Source organism: Tamandua tetradactyla, chromosome 22 (genome assembly GCF_023851605.1).
Source record: "Tamandua tetradactyla isolate mTamTet1 chromosome 22, mTamTet1.pri, whole genome shotgun sequence".
NCBI lineage: Eukaryota > Metazoa > Chordata > Mammalia > Pilosa > Myrmecophagidae > Tamandua > Tamandua tetradactyla.
This window is the reverse complement of record NC_135348.1, coordinates 40776204-40797792: the sequence shown is the minus strand read 5'-3', so window position 1 is coordinate 40797792 and position 21589 is coordinate 40776204. Positions and strand designations below refer to the sequence as shown.

The 21589-nt window shown below is 37.4% G+C and overlaps 1 protein-coding gene and 2 pseudogenes across 4 annotated transcripts in view; 2 read left to right on the top strand and 1 right to left on the bottom strand.

The window, feature by feature from the left end:
• The window catches only part of INTU (inturned planar cell polarity protein), a 127787-nt gene that overhangs the window by 81451 nt on the left and 24747 nt on the right, over window positions 1-21589 (top strand). For 3 of the 4 annotated variants that reach the window (XM_077140080.1, XM_077140079.1, XM_077140082.1), the window contains exons 5-8: window positions 372-490; window positions 4095-4184; window positions 15548-15625; window positions 17484-17673. In XM_077140080.1, the coding sequence (XP_076996195.1) occupies window positions 372-490; window positions 4095-4184; window positions 15548-15625; window positions 17484-17673 (477 nt within the window). The remainder of the gene's footprint in view (window positions 1-371; window positions 491-4094; window positions 4185-15547; window positions 15626-17483; window positions 17674-21589) is intronic. The other variant, XM_077140081.1, reaches the window with a different exon arrangement.
• On the top strand, window positions 5456-7622 carry LOC143665945 (ribonucleoside-diphosphate reductase subunit M2 pseudogene; annotated as a pseudogene).
• LOC143665944 (mitochondrial import inner membrane translocase subunit TIM14 pseudogene) lies at window positions 8048-8415 on the bottom strand (annotated as a pseudogene).

Below are 21589 nucleotides of genomic sequence, written 5' to 3'. Positions count from 1 at the left end.
AATATCTGTAAATTATATATAATAGAGTATTCATACTTAAAATTATTGTAAAGGAAATTAAAGTTTAAAGCATTGTTTGAAATTAATTTTATTTATTCCAATTAATTAGGTTCCTACTCAGTATGTATTTTGGTATCATGACTAATCTTGATAGTCTCTAACTTATTTTCAGATGTGATGTTTTAGGTGCTAGCTAATGGGTAAAAATTCCAGGCATAGTTCTTTCCTTGTGTTTGTATAAATCCCCTACTGAAGCTGAAAGGATTCTCTTTTTGTTCTTTTCTTAATACAGAGTCTGAACTTTTCATAACGAAAATAATGGTTGGAAAATTTGCAGAGTTTGATCATTTCTATTTCTGTTCATTCAACAGCAGGAAATTCTTTATCATTATCCAATGTCTGAAGCATCTCAAAAACTTAAAAGTGTGAGAGGAATATTTCTCACACTCTGTGACATGCTGGAAAGTGTAACTGGAACACAAGTTACTAGGTAATAATTGATTTTTATTTGACTTTAGTTCTCTTCTTTTCAGGTTCTTTTTCTTGGTTCTGATGATCAGAAGCCTAATACAAGGAAAAGCGTATCTATTATACAAGTGTAATTTAATCCGGTATGGCAATATCTATATAGGCAGATAAAAGATCTGCAGATATTTTATTTCCTGTCTTAGCTGTTTCTACCAGTGAACTATTTAATTTAAACGGTAGGTTCTCAGCTATATTTCTCCCCAATTCCTAGGGCCACACAGATAAACCCCACCCTGTCTCTTCACCTGACACCGTTAAGTAACCCATGAAGAAACGGCGTCTCCCACCACACCCTCTACCTTAAGAACATTGTTTTAATTTTTAAATATATGTTTATCTCGAAATTTTTCAAACACACGAATGAGCACAGAGACTAATATAACAAATTGTATTAACCGCCAAGACTTAACAAACATAGCGACAGTTTTCCTTTACCTGTCCATAGTCTGCCTTCCACGTGGCAGCCTTCCTGGCCATTGATAAGAATGGGGAAATATGTGTACTATCTAAATTTTCATCGGCTAATTTTTTTCTTGAAACTTAAAGGCCCAATTCATTGTATTTGGGGGAAGAAGAGCTGAAGAGTAAATCCAAGCTCCAAAATAAACAGCAGTTACGTTTTTAAATTGGGCTGGGAAGCACAGACTAGCTGATTTTTTGCTCAGGTAGCGGATGCTGGTTTACTGCATGGATTCTTTAGCTGCATATCTGAGGCTGCGTGTGTGATGAAAGTTGTTAACGAGCACCAGGACTGCAGGGGTTTGGTGAAGCAAACAACCCTTGAATGCTGTGGTTTCAGATTGCTGGGTAAGGAAAAAGCATATCCTAGTCAACTTTTCATTTCCTCATTTTTACATTCCCTTTACTAAAGCCATATTTTCTTGAATAATTCATAGAATACGGCTGTAGAGCTGGGTGTTTTGCCATACTTGAAAAACAGTTGTGCTAATGAATGTCTTCAGGAAGGTGGCATCTCTTAAGTGAGTTTTGGCTTTTTTTGTGTGCGTTTTTCTTCATTGTGAGCTTGTTGCTAGGCAACAGCTTTGTGGTTGGTAAGAGTGCCTGAATGTTGAATTTCTCATATAGTTAGAAAGCGTTCTGTTCTTAATGAGGAAAATTCAGAACCACACGCTTTGGCAGGAGCATTCAGAATACAGCGTATCTGGGAAAGTTGATTTGGTCATGGGGTAAGCAAAACTTGATGATGTTAAATAATTTTTTGAGAGCTAAAGGAACACATACTGTTAGTTATCAAGCACTGCCTCTGAAATGCCGTAGTTACGTTGTTGGGGCTGGGGAAGAGAGTAGTAGTTTCAAAGCTTTTAAGTTTTTGGTGTTTTTTTCCCCCCATGAAATAAATCTAAGAATTATAAGTGATTTTTAGTATTTCAATAGTTGTAGACATTACAATGAGAATTTATGCCAAATATAAGAGCACCATTGCCCTAGTTTCCAAGGGCTGCTGTGAAAAGTACCACCAACTGGGTGGCTAAAAAAAAACAAAACAGGGTGCATGAGTGGTTGGGTGCACAGGTGGTTCAGTGGTAGAATGCTCGCCTTCCATGTGGGAGACCCAGGTTCGATTCCCAGACCTTGCACCAAAAAACAAACAAACAAATGGATTGCCTTGGAGTTCTGAAGGCTGCAAGTCCAAACTCAGGGCTAGCCTTGAGTTGAAGTCTGCAGGGAAGAATCTGCTCCCTACGTCCTCGAGCAGCTGGTTGTTTGCCTGCAGTCCAGGCCTCTCTGCTTAGGTCCCCACATGGTTGTCCTCTGTCTCTAGCCGTCTCCCTGTCCTCTTCCGGTAAGGATACCAGTCCTAGTGAATCAGGGCCCACCTGTTAGAGCATGACCTTATCTTAATTTACCTGATTCCATCTGCAGTGACTCATTTCCGAGTACTGGGGATTAGAACTTCAAAATGCCTTTTTGGGAGAGACAAATTCTTAAAACCATAGTACTGATCAGAAACTATCAAGTTGAATTTTCTAAAGTCTGAGTTTTCTTTTCTTTCTCCCATCTCCTGGTAAAAAGTGACACCCCTATGATTTTAAAAGAGGTAGAATCTGGGCAGGCCACTGTGGCTCAGTAGGCAGAGCTCTTGCCTGCCATGCCAGAGACCTGGGTTTGGTTCCCAGTGCCTGCCCATGCAAAAAAATCGGGGGGAGTAGAATCTGCAAGAAAGCAGGGCGACAGGACTTTCCTAGTTTTTCTAACAAAAAGTTACTTTTAGTTCTGTAACTTTTAATATCGTGTATATAGAAATTATTAGTTCATTTGTTGTAGTAGTAACTGAGATTCTATTTAATGTATCAATTTGTAGTCATAAAAGTATTGTGGCAGCTCTTCTTCTTAGTCTTATTAGAAAGGAAATTTGTATTAGGTCCATGTGGGTTTTCTTTTTAATTTTATTGTAAAGAATGGGTGTTACTTTACTTCATATTTAGCTCTTATTATTAATGATATATGTGTTAAACAAGTGGGAAGCTGTAAATGTAAGCGCAAAAATTTTTTGAGAGCCAAAATAAATATAGAAATTATTATTTCAGGGTTTCCTTAGCAATGTGTGTCTTGCTTATGTTGTATATCCTTTTGTTTTTAAACCATAAGTGATATTAATGTATGACTATAAAAGTCTGTGTCTAAAAATATGTGTTTTTAAACTTTATTATGGCAAAAAAGTATCTTTAAAGAAATCTGTTTTAATAATTTATATTTTAAATCTCACACACTAATCTAATGCAGTATAGAAGGTGCTCCATATGTAAGGACTCAACAGGTAATGACTGATTTATGTATTTTCACTTAAAGATAAAAAAACTCTAATTATATTTATGACTGGTCTTCTCATTCCCAACCTGCGCCACAAGAAGGAATCGTTGTTTTCTGTCTCCATAGTTGTTATTGTATTTAACACATTTAATTTGTTTCCAACCTCATAACTGAAGTACATTCATCAGCACATATTTAAAATGAGCAATTTTATCAGTTTTGACATAGATATGTACCCTGAAACCATCACCACAATCAAGATAATAAATATCCATCATTCCTAAAAGTTTCCTTGGGAACACATTAAAATTTGACTTGTACTTAGTTTCTTAATTATATATCTGTTTCCCATGTTGAATTATCTTCTTGAGAGCTGGGAGCACATCTTACTTTCTTTGTAACCTCTTTTGGCCAATTGGGTATGTAAATAGACAAGGAGATAGAGTTTCTTTAAATTAACAAACCAGAGTGGAAACTTTCTTTTGGAAAAAAATATTTGGATAGTTATTCATTTAATGTTAGCAAAAGAATTTTAGCGTGATTTTTTTTTTTTCTGTAATGGGTCTACTTTGACCTAGAGTTATTTGTTGCTTATTGATATTTCATAATCTATTTTTCTTTTCATGCAATTCCTTGCTTTTTCAGTGTAGCAGTTAAGTATATGCCAAGAAAAATTGCTTCTTGAATATATAGTTCTTAGATCATACCATATATAATCTTTTATGAATTACTGTTTATAATTTTGTGACATTTAAGAATAGTGTAACCTAATTTTGACTTTATTTTTTTCTTAGCTCATCCCTTCTTTTAAATGGGAAACAAATTCATGTGGCTTATTGGAAAGAATCTGACAAGTTGTTGTTAATCGGCCTACCTGCTGAAGAGTAAGTTGAGATTTTGGTTGAAAACCATTTCTAAAATACTCTTAACAAAGTCTGCTTCATTAAAATAATGGCATTTTCCTCAAAAGGCAAATTCCTTAAACAGCTTCGGAACTTATAGGTGTGATGCGCTAGTAAAATAGCTCCCTTTGTTCATTTGGTGTCAATACTGAAGAAAGGTGCTGAGACGCCGAGCTGGACCAGTCCTCTCATCCCTGGTCACTGTAGAGGAAGCAGAGAGCAGAGCTGACTTTGTCCCCTGCTCAAACTTTTGACAGTACGGTAATGTAGATTTTCATCTTTACAATTTTTCTATTGTCAGAAAACTTGAAGAATAAGGGTCAACGGAAGGTTATTTTGTCCTGACGTTGAGCACATTTGAAAAATAATGGATATTTAACAGTGAAGTGACTTCTCTAGTAGAACATCTAAAGATTATCATGGTTTTCCTCTTCTTTGCAAGTATTTTGAAATACACTTTCTTTTAGTAGTTGGATGTGAGCGCATGATTGAGAGTCTTAATGAGTTGACCTAAGTCCAGAGACTGTGATAAGTACTTTCTATTCGTTCATCTCATTTAATCTAGAAAATCAGCCCAAGGTGTATTTAGCAGTTACTGACCCCATTTTACAGAAGAAGAAAGTAAAACCAAGAGCAGGTTTAACCTTCTGTTCCCTGTCAGAGCTCCCGCTGGGGACGATGGAAATGTTTTGGTGATGGATGGTGGGGCCGGCAGCGCAGCATTGCGAACTCCATTAGCAGCACTGAGACACAAATCCGAATGTGGTCAAAGGGGAAATGTGTGACTGTGTATACGATAACAGAATAATCTAAGAAAAAACTCCATGGGACAACACCTCACAGACGGTGAACCCAGAGTTAAACCATGGGCCATGATAAGGATGTGCTTTCACGAATCCTAAAAATCTCCCACACGAGTGCATGGGGTTGGTGATGGGGCAGCAGATGGGAACCCCGTATGTTATTCAGGATTCTTCTATAAACCCACAACATGTTTAATGAAAAAATATAAAATAAATTTTTAAAAAAAGACAGAAGAATATTAAATATCTTGCCAAAGGGCACATAATCAATAAGAGGCACAGTTGGAAATTGACTTAGTCTTTCTGAATTCTTTTTGAATATAAGAACAGTCTCAGGAGATTGGATTTAATTACTTTTAAACTAGTCTTTCTTCAGTGATTTTTTTAAACATGTTAGACTTTGGTTACTTAAAAAAGTAATTGGGCAAATTTTATTTAACTGTTAAAAACACTTTTGTTTTCCCTTTTATTAAACAAATCCTTAAAACCACGGCATATTGCCTACCAGATAGTAATCGAAAGAAATATCAAAATAAATCCTATCACCTGAGCTGCCTGCTCCGTGCCACCGCTGCCACCTTCCTGTCCTTGCGCGTCCCGCCTGCCGCCTTGGGGGACAGCAGCAGCCGAAAGGGCTCAGCCTGGCGGGAGAAGAGAAGCACGCCCCAGCTCTCAGCTGCACGTGGGTCCAGGCTGGCAAGACTCCGTGGAGATTCCAGGAGCCCACCAAGACGGAGAAAACGAAGTTACCTGCCCCCAGTGTGGAGCAAGGACTACCACTGAGAGAAAATCCCCACAGCTTTGTCATCCTTCCAACAGAATACCATGGTATATGGTAGATGTATAAAAAAGCCGAGGTTTCCTTTTGGACAGCTGAGGAGGTAGATCTTTCCCAGGACATTCAGCACTGGGAGGCCCTGAAGCCTGGGGAGAGAGATTTTATATCACATATTCTGGCTTTCTTTACAGCAAGTGATGGCATAATAAATGAAAACTGGGTGAAGTGGTTTAGCCAAGAAGTTCAAATTACAGAAGGCCGCTGTTTCTGTGGCTTCGAAATTGCCACGGAAAACATACATTCCAAAATGTATAGTCTCATTGACAGTTGCATTGAAGATGCCAAAGAAAGGGATTTTCTCTTCAATGCGACTGAAATGATGCCTTGCATGAAGAAGGCAGACTGCGCCTTGCGTCGGACTGGGGATAAAGCTGCCTGTGGAGAGTGTGCGTCACCTTTGCAGCAGGAGAAGGAGTCTCCTCTTCTGGCTGAAGAAGCGAGCACTGATGCCTGGCCTCATGTTTTCCGGTGAACTCAGAAATAAGGATTTACATTGCGGCTTTGCCTGCCTCATGTTCAAACACCTGCTTCAAAGATTTTCAGAGCAGAGAGTAAAATAAATAATTATCGATATCAATTAGGATAGAGCAGGATTGCTTCTGGAGACCTTGCCTGTGACGCGAATTAGAGGGAATTGCACTTCAGCAAAGCAGCACATTGAATTCGTGGCAGGCAGACTTAGGCTGGAACTGGGTTTCAGCAAGGTTTTCCGAGTAGAGAATCCGTTTTACTTCAAGGAGAATATTTTGCTTGAAGGGAAAACCACTTTCTCTGAGAAGAGAGGATGGGAGTGATGTCAAGTACAACAAAAATGATTTTATCTTGGATGCTGACTTCTAAATTAACTGAGGATGTATTCTTATTTTGTTGACTTTTTTTTCCTTCTCAGAAAAAAAAAAATCAGCTACTTGAAACCTATCACTATAGCATGAAATATCCCAGGAAGAGTATTTCACAACATCTTTGAAACTGTGTAGCTAACCTCAAAACTAGTCCGATCAATAATACCAGTGGAGTCACTAGAAAGGATATTTAAGACAAAAGTAGGGTTTTTATGAAAGATCTTGGCCCATATTTGATTTTTTGTTTTGATCAGAAAGATTTTAAATGGGAATAAGATGAAAAATAAACCAAAACAGCACATATACCCACACTTCAAAATGCCTTGAACACATGCCAATACCAAATGATTATCTCTGCTGTTTTTATGCTGAAATTTCTTGCAAACTCCATTAATAACTAAAGCTCTTAAGATGATATAAGAAAGTTTAGATGGTAAGTGGTAAAATATATTCATCTTAGAACTGCACAATACAGAATACTCCTTTTGGTGACCACAGACTAATTGACCTTAGGTATTTTGTGTATTTCTGGTTGAGATCCTTATGACACTCTGTATGTTTTAATGTTAGGAGTACTGTGAGCCATTTGCCTTCAGACATCGTTTAAATTCATTAGTGTCTAAATTGTTCAAAGTCCAAACTGAAAAATATATGGTACTAAGGATAATTTCCCGTTTCTCTAGTAGTGCTTAAGCTTGGTCACAACAGCCGCAAAACTTTGTCCAGAAATAACCAATTAAAGGAACGGTTTAATAGACGGTCAAGGGGCTAGCTGAACACAATGTTCTTAATTAGAAACAGGACTGTACTTTCAAATTTATTTTTATAATACTATTGTTGTTTTTAGAAGTATGAAATCTGAGTTCTGTCATTTATGATATATATGTGCCTGGGTCAGTTTCTTATTCAATTAGCTGCCAGCTTCCAAGCTGCTGGGCCTCTGTGCCTTGAACAACCTCTTCTCCCACTGAGGTGAGAGTTCCCGCTTTATAACAGTTTTTGCTGATTCTATCACGACATCATTGTGTTTTAATTACCTGTTTATTAGCCCCCCCTTAAACCGGGAGCTCCTTTAGTGCTGGGACTGTCACATTTACCTTTCCTTGAGAAATGCCCGGTATATATCGGTACCAACTTATTAGCTAAGTGAGCAGTGGATATTTCAAATCAAATGGTCTACATTTATCCATAAGTAATAATTAACCTCTAAATATCCTAAAATAGTCTATAATCTGATTCAGAATTCTCAAGTTTAAAATTATAGCAAGGCTTTGTGCTAAATCATTTCTTGAAATTGCACCTTTGAGGTATATTATAAAAAGTTGATAATCATATACATAAACTAACAACTTTCAATTTTCATCATACATTTTCTTCATTTTTAGCTTGACCTTCTAGTAAATCCTTAGCTTCATTGATTTTGGCTGCTAAATAAGGAGCCTCCCTTGTCTGAATGACTTAGAGCATAATTCATCAATGAGCATCTCTTATTTTTCCTTAGTTGGCAGTCAGGCTTACGCCTAGTATTAATGCTACTTCCTGTTTTGTCATTTTGGGCTCAAACCCACCTCTGAAATAGCCACCACTGAAGGCAGATTTTGAAACACTGAAAAACTTGTTTTACTTGAGGTTCCATATGCTTTATGGCTTGCAAAAAAAAAAAAAACATAACAGCCTGCAAATCCTGCAGCTGCAGTGGTCAGTCCAGCTGCTACTACTGTCCTGGCCATGCTCGGGCCCAGCTCTCCTGCCTCCAGCAGGAACCTGCTCAGCCCAGCCTGTGGGCTGTGGCCACCCACGTGCACCTGTCAGCTGCCACCAGATGTGCTGCACTGTCGACCCGTGTTTGATTTTTGCAAGCAGATTGGCTGTAGGTGATCTTGTTATAGCTGAACCCGCAGCAGTCTTTGGCTTTTGAGAGGGGAGACCCCCAGGCAAGTTGAATCCAGCAGGAGAGAACGTTCAGTTATTAATACAAAGCAGCTGAAAGATGTCACCCTTACTGCTTCAAGGCAGAATTTATAGTTTACTCTAAAATTTGTATGTACAATAAGCACTTTACATGCAAGTAAACATTGTACTGTGTTAGGGTTTGGGTTCATATATCAACTTGACCAAGTGATGGCGCCCAGTTGTCTGGTCAGGCAAGCACTGGCCTAACCATTACTGCAAAGACATTTTATGGCTGTTTAATAAAGCAGAAGGCTGATTTATTAAATCATCAGCACATTGATTGCTTCCATGGCTGATTGCATCTGCAGTCAGCCAAGTGAAGTATCTTCTGCAATTACTGATATTTAATCTAACCAGCTCAAGGCGTTAAAGGAGAAGTCAGAAGAGAGAATCTTTTTCTCCACTTCAGCCTGCCAGCCTCTCCTGGGATATTCATTAAGACCTCCTTCAGAGCTGTCAGCTTGCAGCCTGCCCTCCGGAATTTAGACCTGTGCATCCCCACAGTTGCATGAGACACCTTTATAAAATCTCTTATTTACAGATATCTCCTCTTGATTCTGTTTCCCTGGAAAACCCTAATACATACTGTAAAGCTAAAGCCTAGTAGAGCTTAACTTTTTTGGTTTCTACACCAAATGCAAAGTATTCTGTCTACCACTTAATGGGGGCCAATTCAAAATTTACTAGGTGTCTTAAGTTTAAACCTGTGTAGAGCAGGCTTGTTGTTTCTAAGCTTTATTTTCTTTCATGAATCGAAGTATTTTTATACCAGTTTTAAGGTCAATCCTGTGCATACTTAGGTGTTGGCCATTTGACGCCACATAGAAGATAAGTTTTGCGTTTTTTTCCTGTGCACAGCTGTTGAGGTAGAGTTCCCTGGGATAAGAGAAAAGAAGGTTTTGATTTTTTTAAAGGTAATCTTTCAGGTGAAAACTTCTAATGTAAGGCCTTAAGAATAGAGGTATTGCCTTGGCTGACTGCTGGTGAGGTCAGTCTTAACTTAAAACATGCAAGGGGCCGTGACATTTGATTTTTCAAATTGATTGTATTTTACCCACCTTCTAATTGGTATGAAATGATCCTCAAAGGGTCTTAGATGGTGTGCCTGTTTGAAACTGTTGTGTATCCCAGAAAAGCCATGTTCTTTAATCCTCATTTGGTATTGCTGGATGGGATCATTGTTATTCTTTCCATGGAGATGTGACCCACCCAATTGTGGGTGGTACCTTTTGATTAGGTCATTTCTGTGGAGATGTGCCTCCACTCATTCAAGATGGGGCTGCTTACTGGAGTCCCTTAAAAGGGAACCATTTTGGAAAAAGCCTCAGAGCCAACAGAGCCCACACAGGCAGAGATCTTTGGAGATGCAGAGAGAAAGCACTCCCGGGGAAGCCTTATGAAATGAGGAGAGAAAGCTAGCAGATGTTGCCATGTGCCTTTCCAGCTGACAGAGGTGTCCAAAAGCCAGAGAGCCCAGCAGACACCAGCCATGTGCCTTCTTAGCTGACAGAGGTGTTCTGGATTGTATCAGCCTTTCTTGAGCAAAGGTAACCTTTTGTTGGTGCCTTAATTTGGACATTTTCATGGCCTTAGAGCTGTAAACTTGCAACTTAATGAATTCTTTTTAAAAGCCATAACGTTTCTGGCATATTGCATTCCAGCAACTTTAACAAACTAAAACACGTAGAATCTAAGAAAATGTTGTGAATTGATTTATCAAGTCATCCTTGTACAAAATGACCCATACAGGATCTTGTTATTCAGTGGTAAAGCCAAGATTGAAGTTTATTCTCCTAAAAACTTTTTTTAATTCAAAATTTTCTATGTGTGGCCTTTTAGATTATACCCGTAGTTCATACTTGAAAATAACCACCAAGTGTTGTCTTACAGTCATGACTGATTGATTAGCCATGCCCTGTGTAATCACTTCTAACAAGGACATAAATCTGATGGCTACCTGACTGCCTAAACTTCAACAGAAAACTAGTGGTGCATGAGCTATTAAGATATGTTCATTCAAATTTTTAATTTCAAAAGGAAATATAAACTAATAGATAGACTTAATAGGATTTACATTGTCAATCTGCCTTATGTTCCAACCAAAAAAAGCCGAGACTTTACTTGAAAAATGATGTTCTTTATGCATGGACCCTTTGGCAGCATTTATCAGCTGATTGCATTGGCCATTGCTGGTCTGTTCTGTCGTCAGCTTTCTTCATCACTTATCATACAGTCTAGCCAGTCTTTTTATTCACGTAAAGTGGGACTTTTTTATCTATCATACTGCTACCTAAAGTTAGTAAATCAAGATTATGGTCTTCATACTTGGGCAACATTAAAATGAATAAGCCCATTCCTTTATATTGGGGGAATTTGAAATCAGATTTTAGAATTCTACTTCTCATTAGCTCTGTAATTTGAGAATTCTTCCAAGTCAGATTCAGGTCCTAATCTGTTGAAAGGAAAATAGTTTTTAGTGTAAAGCATTTCAAAATCTCTTAAGATTAAATGCCACACAGGTGTTAAATAATTGAAATAAAATTGTTCTTCTGTCAATAAATACTATAGTATGTGACTAATACAATTTTAGAGAATACCAGTTCAGATATATTTTCTTTTCATGTTTCATTAAGCTTACCAAAGGAAAGAAAGGTGAACTAAAAAATCCATTATCTAGCCGAATTTCAATTTGAACACAATGACTATCTTCTATTACTAATCACTCTGTTAACCAGATTCCTTTCATTATATAACAGCATATTAGCTAACTAGAGCTACATGATAAATTACCCCAAAATTTAAGGCTTAACATGGTAAACATTTATTATCTCATGGGAGTTTTTGTGGGTCAGGAATCTAGGAATGGCTCTGTCTATGGTCCTCTCTTGAAACTGCAGTCCTCTGAAGCTTCTGAGGATGGGCATCTGATTCTGAGATGGCTCACCAGCATGGCTATTGTCAGGAGCTGTTAGTTCTTCCCTGGCTGTTGGCAGCTGATTTTAGTTCCTTGCCGCATGGGCCCCTGCAGGGAGCTCCTGCAGTGTCCTCACACCATGTCAGCTGGCTTCTCCCCAGGGTGACTGAGCTAAAGGAGACACTAAGGAGGAAGCTGTAACCCCTCTTATAACCTAGCTTTAGAGGAGACACATTGTCCCATCCAGGATGTAGCGTTTGTTAGAAGCCAGTTTCCCAGTCCAGCCCATACTCAAGGGAAGGGGATTTAAGCTGCACCCGGGGAGAGGAGTATCTGAGAATTTGTAGATGTTTTTAGCACCATGAACAAGAACTCCAAAAGAGGATACAGAGAAAAAATACCAAAATTATTGCTTTTTGAGGGTGACTTTCATTTTGGACAGAAGGAGATAAGAGATATCATAAAAATGAGGTTCAAAATTTTTAACATGGGGGGATAATGGTGCTGTGACCTGTACTAGGTAGTGGCTGTCTTTAACCAACTAATGTGTGTTTTTCTATTTAAAAAGGTACTACAATATGCCACTGGCTCGAATTCTGAAGAACTAAGGAGCTTCTTTCAAAGTATGGATTTATAAGAATTAGAGAATATCAGAATAAGATATTTTAGGATGTAGAGGCAAGGTAAAACATTTGTCTTTAAAACCGTTGTGGAGCCTGAGATAGTCTGAAGCTATGAAAGTCAGCACTACCCCATTCACCAACTGTTAAAAAAAGCTGAAAAAGTGATCAGCCTTCATCTAGATATGAATGAAGCTGATCTGAATAGGATTAAGGTAAATCAAAATACTGGATAAAGAAAAATATGGCCAATATTTTCAAACTTCAACCTCTGTGCAAGACCAAAAGGAGAGATGTTTAATGGATGTAAAGTTTATATTTTAGGTGGCACATTACCTAGTTTAACTTGTATGGACAGTTTACTTGAGTACCGTAATTACATGGAATCTTGAATACAGTATGAGATCTTGTTGGTTTTGTACAGGTTAGCATGATGTCCTGATATATCCCAGGGTAATTTGGACAGAGAATAAAAAAAGTATTTGCAAAGTCCCCTTGGGGGACTAGGGAGAAAGAAGGAAATATTCAGCTTCCCCATCTGGGGAATTCCTAATATTCTTGTAAGCAGTGGGGACAACCAATTCAGTAGGCTAAGCCAGCAATCTTGGGGCTTATTACCCGCAAAGGAGAAGCTAAATTTACTGGTAATTATGCCTAAGAGTCACCCCCAGAGAACCTCTTTTGTTGCTCAGATGTGGCCTCCTCTCTAAGCCAGCTCAGCAGGTGAACTCACTGCCCTGCCCCCTAAGTGGGACCTGACTCCCAGGGATGTAAATTTCCCTGGTAACGTGGGACCTATTTGCCAGGGATGAGCTGGGATCTGGCATCATGGAATTGAGAAAGCCTTCTTGACCAAAAGGAGGAAAAGAGGAATGAGACAAAATAGAGTCCTGTGACTGAGAGATTTCAATGAGAGTTGAGAAGTTATACTGGAGGTTATTCTTACGCACTATATAGATATCCCTTTTTAGTTTATGGTGTATTGGAGTGGCTAACAGGAAGTACTTGAGACTGTTAAACTGTGTTCCACTAGTCTTGATTCATGAAGAAGACTATATAACTATATAGCTTTTACAGTGTGACTGATTGTAAAAGGCTTGTGTCTGATACTCCTTTTATCCAGGTTATGGACAGATGAGTAAAAAAAAAATAATAGGGGGAGATAAAGGGTAAAAATTGGGTTTATTGAAATACTGTGGGCCAGTGAGGGGAGTGTATGGGGTATGTGATGTATGAGTTCTTTTTTCTTCTTTTTATTTCATTTGTTGGGTGATGCAAATATTCTGAAAATGATCAGAGTGAAGAATACACAGCTCTGTGATGATATTGTGAGCCATTGATTGCATATATATGTGAATATTTCTCAATAAAATATTTTTTAAAAAAGCTTTGTAGTGACCGGAAGGCAAAAGAGGAGAAACAGAAAAATGGTGAGATAAAAGCTGCAAAGATAGTTAGAGAGGGGAGTGGAAGGCCCAACCAAGGAACTGCAGGGAGGTTGCTCAAGCACACTCTGACATCAGCCAGATTAGTAAGGCAGATAGAAACAGTTTCCAGGAGAGGTTTTTGTCCTGAAGCCAAAAAAAGGACTCTCACTTCTGAATGCCCAGGTTGTACTGTGGAGGGGATACTCTCAGTTTTTATTACTGGAGGGGTCTTCCCTAAATATTTATGTCATTCCTATTCCAGGAACTTGGCTTGATAAGTTAGAATGAATTTGAATATACTCCTTATTCTCTATCCTGAGCTTCATGTCAAATATAAGCCCTAATTAGCTACCTCTTTACTCAGGTCTCTTTTTTTTTACTTTATTACCCAAAGATTTCATACTGCTGAGTTTTTTCCACTTAATATATGAATATACATGTATAAAATATATATAATATATATTGTTAATAAGATATTTAATTACACTCAAAAATATTTCCATATCAATACAAAGAAGGTTTCCTCTTAATTTTTATAACTGTGTGATTTTCCATTGTATGGCTATATCCTTGATAACTAACATCTAAATTGTCTCCAATCTTTGGTTATTTCGAACAATGCTGCAAAAGTAAACTTGTATATATGTCATGGATAAGCATATACAGAAGTGAGATTTCTGGGTCAGAATGTCTCTGAATTTTTAATATTAATCTGTATGTCTAAATTGCCTGATAGAAGAGTTGAATCAATTTATACTCCACCTTCAGTGAGTGAGAATGTCAGCCTAATTCTTAAATACTTTATCCAAGTTTGTCATCTGTTCTTTGACTTTGCTTTTGGTGTTTGTTTTGTCATATAGGAGTATTCCTTTTCTTACATAAACAAATTGATAAATCTTGTCTGGTTTTTTTGGCTTGTAAATTTAAAGTTTTGTCCAAGTTTTCTTCTGAACTTTTCTCATGAGTGTTTTTCTGGATAAATGTTAGAATAAACTTACATGATTCTAAAAAAAAATGTCTTTTGCCATTTGGGGGAAATTACATAAAGTTTTTGCCTGTATTCTAGGACTAGTTTCGTTAGTTTATTCTTTTTTTTTATTAGAAAAGTTGTGGGTTTACAGAAACAACATCAATAAAATAAAAGAATCCAATAAACTACCCTACAACAACACCTTGCATTGGTGTATACATTTGTTACAATTTATGATACCACACTTTTATAATTGTACTGTTAATTAAAGTCCATTGTTGAACTTAGGGTGCTCTGTTTGTATAGTGTAGTGCCATAGATGTTTTCTTTAAATTTTTACTCCGTTACCATATATACAATCCAGCATTTCCCCTTTTAATCATATTCAGTATATATTTTAGTCCTGTTAATTGCATTCACAATGTTGTGCTACCATCGCAAGCATCCATTACCAAAACATTTCCATCATTCTAAATAGGAACCCTATATATTTTAAGCCTTAACTTCCCATTCCCTATCCCCACCCCATCCCTAGGAACCTTATTCTAGATTCTGACCCCATGAGCTGACTTACTCTAATTATTTCATATCAGTAAGATCATACATACAATATTTGCACTTTTGTGTATGGTTTATATGCATCAATTTCATTTAATCCTCAGAATCTGCCTGAGAAGTACTTAGTGATTATTGGCCCCATTTTAAAGATGAGAAAACTGAGCCTTAAAAGTGTTAAATAACTTGCCTATAAGTGGTCACATGAAAAGTCTGTGTTTGAGCAATGCTAGAGTACCATAAATCTAGACAGTATTTAGTGCGTTGCTAATGCTAATGCTGTCAGTAGCTGCTTGGCACAGCTGTACTCACAGCTGACAAATTTACTTTTCCTTACATATAAAATATAAAGATGTTCTGCTTCTTTTTTATATATATCATTTAATTGTGTTATAAATAAATAAATGTGTTTTTGTTTTTTAGAGTTCCTCTTCCTCACCTAAGGAATAGGATAGAAGATGTTGCCCATACCTTGAAATTTATGTATGGTTCTTTAGAAAAGTAAGTGCTTCTTGTAGATGAATTCAAAGTTTTTAAGTATACGATTCTAAATCTCCATTTCCACTTTGTCCTTTTCCTGTTTGACAGGAGAGTCATATGTTTATTTATTTGTTTTCCTTATTTTCCCATCTTACATGCTTTTATTTTATAGCTCTAAGTGATTTTTCATTCAATCCAATGTGTGTTTTGTTTTGGTTTTTGTCTTACATACTACTTTATTGAAATGTGATGCAACCACAACCATATTCTGATTTGACATATTTTTATAGGGGAAAATGTGGGATCAAATCTTCATAAAAGATACAGAAAACAGTAACAATGTTTTAAATTTTTTGTGTGTTTTTCTCTGTTCCTAAGACCACTGTCACATTCACTATACTAAAATGTGATGTTTCTTTCTTAAAAAATCTTTTCAGTGAAAATATTTTTATCCTATCGTTGTAAAAAAAATAGGTAAAAGACATACAGTACAGAAAGGTATTGGCTGTTTAGTCTCATGTAGATTCTTCCATATTTTTTAATGTAATATGAATATGAATCCTCTTTATTTACACCAGTGGACTCATGTATTGTTTTATTTCTTGCTTCTTTAACCGTACAATATAATGCAAAGCATCGTTCTTTATCCACAAGAGGAAATTTGCAACCAATCAGCAAGCCCTGATCAGGCTATCTCCAATATTTATCTCAAATCCCTCCATATCTCTGCAACTTCACTTTCACCACCTACCCACCTTTATCTCTTATTGCTACCGTGACCTCCTAACTGGTCTCCTTGCCTCTATTCTTGTCACTCTAATCCATTTTCAAAGAGCAGTTAGAGGGATCTTTCTATGTTATCATCTGGCTCCTGCCTGCCTTTCTGACTTCAGATCTCAAACCCTTCTCCCCACCCCCTGCATTATCCTGCAGGCACACTGGCCAGGCTTATCCCCACCCTAAGCCTTCTGCATTCTTTCTTGCAGTGTACTTCTCTCTGATCCTCTTAAGTCTCAGATCCCAAGTTAAATTCCACTTTCTCAGAGACCTCCCAAACCATCTGATCAGTCACACCACCCACTCACACGGTCCTGTTCTCTGCATAGTCCTTTTTTTTTGAGATCATGCTTTAAATGTTTATTTATTTGATGTCTTTCTCCAATAGATTTTTATCTCCATGACAGCAGAGGCCTTGTCTTTTGTCTAGACATAAGAACAGTGCCTGGAACGTAGTAGGCACTCAAATATTTGTTGAATGAATCAGTGAATATTATTCTGAGATATTACTGGTAGTGTACCAATTACTGTGTTATGCAGTGAGCTTTCCAAGATTGTAGTGCTTATGCTTATGTACTAGGTGCTTTGCATGTGAGTTAGATTATATTATCCCCATCTTTACAGCATTGGAAATCAAAGTTCTAAGAGCAGTTAGGTGATTTGCCTGAGATAGCTACCTAGTAAGAGCAATGATAAGGTTCACACCCAAATCTGTTTTGTTATAACGTCTCTTTATTATCTCACTTTGCCCGAAAGATAATGGGAGTTGTACGTGGTTGAGAAATAGAGGTAAAAGCAAATTAAATTTTTTACAAAAAGGGCACTTTCACCCTTTCTGTTGTAGACGTGCCACTCATGTTAGCCCTGTAGTTCCTCCATAGTGCCTTTTCCTCAATGCATTATAGAGAGTTTAGAGTAAAAAATATAGACAGGGTGAATTTCTTAACATACTCCATAAATATTATTATAATAGCGAATCTTATTAAGGGAGGGGCTGGGGAGGAGAGCCTGTATAGTTGGGAAAGGGCCTGTCCCCCTGGAAGCATACAAAATTGACCACCACTTGCATGTGTCGTTCTAACTTCAGTTCTTGTTTCTTCAGTGCTTTCTGCCCTGTTGAGAATATTCCTCGTTTGGATCATTTTTTCAACTTGTTCTTTCAAAGAGTCCTTCAGCCTACCAAACTACACTCAGGTGCCAGTCCCAGGACACAACAGTATGATGTTTCCAGTGCGGTGCTTTTAGACACTCTTCCTGGAGTCCGGTGGCTCACACTTCCACAGGAGATCAAGGTAGTCTTAGGTCCATAAATAAAAACCAGAACAGGTTGCCTTATAATCTTTTATCTTCCTTTTCTCTTAGGCTCCTTTATTTTTTTGAATTATGGATAAGAATTAGGCGATTGGTAGATGAAGTAGGAGTTCCAGTGTAGTGAACTTAGAAAGATAGATGATTCTTTCTAAATAGAAATCAGCTCTTTCATCTTTCTTTATCATTTAAGCTCTATACAAACTTGGAATATTTTTCAAAAATCATAATTATATAATATCTCTTACTTTTGAATTTTGTGACTTTGATTTTATGATTCCAGGTCACCAAGTTAGCAGTATGCTTATGTACTAATTATATTGTATGGAATGACGGGCTAATAAACAATATACTTAATTAAAATACAACACTAGTAAGTAACAAACTCTTTTTTTACATGAACATATCATTTGTTATTGGCTTATCCCATAATATCTTCCCAAGAGTCTTATTTCATAATGGTTAAGCAATTTCAGTGTGATTTTAGTCATATATATTTGCCCAAAATAACTCTCCTGTTGATTGGAGTGACGAGATCATTTCAGCCTTTTTCATCAGTCTTTGTCACCATGTAGTCTATGCAGCCTCAGCATTTGCATTCGTTTCCTGTGAGGCACTATGCTATTGCAGTTCCTTGCCCACAAAGAAACCTACGTTGTGTCATAGTAAAAATCCACGTCAGGATTCCATTCTTTATGAAATTCTACAAAATATGATCAAATAAATGCCTTTTTGACCATTTAGTGTTTTAAATTCATGTTAATCTCTTTGCTTGGTTTCTGCATCTAGTGAGATAAGTAATAATAGTACTTCTTACTCCATAGAGTTGTGAGTTATCACACATACAATGCTTAAAGTCATGCCTGGCACATTTTAGCCATGGTTGTAGGGGTATTATGTAATTTTTATAATGAAGAAGTTAGGTCTTAAAGCATGTTAAACCTTTACCTTCTGATATTTTTATCATGTCCGTACCTCTCTCAATTGCCTGTTGATACATCTTTTGATGCTTAGGCCAATGGTTAGCATTTTCTTAAATCAGGAAAATGAAAGTATAGGATGTATAATTGTACCCTCCCCAGTGTTTGCTTAATAAAATATAAACATTCAATATGCATAGTAATTAGATAACATTACCGTTAAGATACACAGACAGACCCATGGCTCCCAACCCTGTCTCGTGCCTATTCTGGGTCCTTTTTCCCTCCACGAGGCACATGACCCGCTTTGTGAGTCGGAAGACGGACCATCTCATGAGGCCTGTCATTCTGGTCTTGCAGTCGCCCAGGTTTCTAATTCCCCATCTCAGAGTCTCTATATTAAAGAAACTTCTTCCCTAAAAGTGTGTAGACTCCTCTTTCTCAGAGAGTTGAGGCACTTAATATTTTCAAGGGGCAATACCTTTAAACTTTGGGTACATTTTTTAAAAAATTGATATATGTTATATATTTAGGTATGATGTAATCATCCAAAGTGTACAGTTAATGGTTCACAGTATCATCATATAGCTGTGCATTTATCATCACAATCAGCTCTTGTTTTCTTTTTTGTGAAAAATAACATATATACTTAAAAGCAATAAATTTCAAAGCACAGTGCAACAATTGGTTGTAAAACAGATTTCAGAGTTTGGTATGGGTTGCAATTCCACAATTTTACGTTTTTAATTCTAGCTGCTCTAAGATACTGGAGACTAAAAGAAATATCAATATAATGATTCAGCAGCCATACTCATTTGTTAAACCCTACCTTCTCTATATGACTCTACCATCACCTTTGATCTTTCTCCCACTCTTTAGGGGTGTTTTGGCTATGCCCATTCTACCTTTTTCATGTTAGAAGGGACTGTTGATAATACAGCACAGGGGGATGGAACTAGTTGATGTTCTGGAGAGGCTAGCCCCTCGTATTTCAGAATTATTCTGGTCCAGGGACCATCTGGAAGGTGTAGGTCTCTGGAAAGTTACCCAAGTGCATGAAACCATTATAGAATCTTATATAATTCCCTCAGTGTTCTTTAGGATTGGCAGGAATGGTTTTGGTTAGGATTTGGCAAGTTATGGTAGGTGGCAATTACTAACTGAAGGCGTATAAGAGTGACCTCCAGAGTAGCCTCTCAACTCCAAATAGAATTTGAACTCTTTCAGCCAGTAATACCTTATTTGTTACACTTCTTTTCCCCTTTTTGGTCAGGATGGCATTGTTGATCTAACAGTGCCAGAACCAGGTTCATCCCTGGGACTCGTCTCCCATGCCACCAAGGAGACTTTGACTCCTGGTTGTCATGTCCCATGTAACGGGGAGGACAATGTTTCACCTGCAGAGTTGGGCTTAGAGAGAGTGAAGCCACATCTGAGCAACAAAAGAGGTCCTCCAGAAGTAACTCTTAGGCATACCTATGGGTAGGCAGAGCTTCTCTGCTACATACATTAAGTTTCACAAGACCACGCCTCATTATCAAGGGCTTGACCTATTGATTTGGATGTCCCTAATGTTTGACACAGTATCGGGATTTCCCCAGTAGTAAAGTTTAATTGTTCCATATTTTTTCTCCATCCCTCAAGGGACTTTGCCAATACATTTTGATTATATACTTTATATACTCTGGGATGTATCCAGGCATTACATTAAGCTATACAGGATTAAAGGCCCTCATTCTTATTCTGGGCTCCCTGTATTGGATTGTTTAAATGATCTATCCAAACACGTTAGATTATGTGCTACAGAAGGTTTAGGTTCTGAACAAAATAAACTTTTCTTCCTTTGGTCTCAAAGACTAGATAAGGTTCTAAAATATAGACAGTGTCTTCCTCACCTGTGTATTCTGAATTACCTTAATTAATTCTTAATTACCTTAATTCTGACCTGATTGGTTTCTAAATATCAGGTTATACATATATAAAATATACATAAATTACTACTCCAGGCTAAATGTGTCTGTTATAAGAGCTTATAGTCTAGGCTCCTGTTTTTTTATAAGCATTTTCTAAATGAACAATACAATAATTGCTTTTTTGGTTCTGGCTTACTTTGCCTCACCAAATATCCCACAGGTTCATTCACAATGTTGCGTACCTCACAATTTCGTTCCCTTTTGTAGCAGCACAGTTTTCGATCATATGTATATGCCATCATTCGCCAATCTACTTTTCAGTGCATCCTTCAGCCACCTGTGTTCATTAGGCATCATGTATAATGTCCAAAGTCAACAGTCCATCAGCAGTCTCAATCTTAGATAATTGCATTGTTCTCAAGAGAAAGATAGCCAATAAACACACCTTCACCAAATAGAAAATCCAAACTTCGCCTTAACTCTTATCCCTCCCCCCATTACTTACCCCTCATGTTGCTGTGGTACTATTGATGTTTTCCTATTACACATAGCCCATAACCTGCAATAGCAGTTTTCCCCCTGTACCCTGAATTTATACATTCTGTGTACAAGGTTCATGCTTTTGCAGTAATTCATGGAAGAACTTATTTATATTTGTAGTGTTAATTAGTGGGACACATGAGTCTATACAACCCCTTTCAATCATGTTCACTTTCAATGTGGTGATATTACTTATATACCCACTAGTGAACCACCTTCACTTCTCTCTATTCCCTTATAATTAGCTTCACCTCATTAGCTGACCATTCACCCATCTAGATTCTGTATTATATTCAGTATTTTAAGCCTCTGTACTTTACCTTTACCGTGGTCATAAAGGTGGAATCATATAATATCTGTCCTTTTGTTTGGGGCTAATTTCACTCAGCATTATATTCTCAAGACTCATCCAGCTTGTCATGTGCTTCAGGACGTTATTTTGTCTTACCGCTCCATAATATTCCATCATATGTATATACCGCATTTTGTTAATCCACTTGTCTGTTGATGGACACGTGGATTGTTTC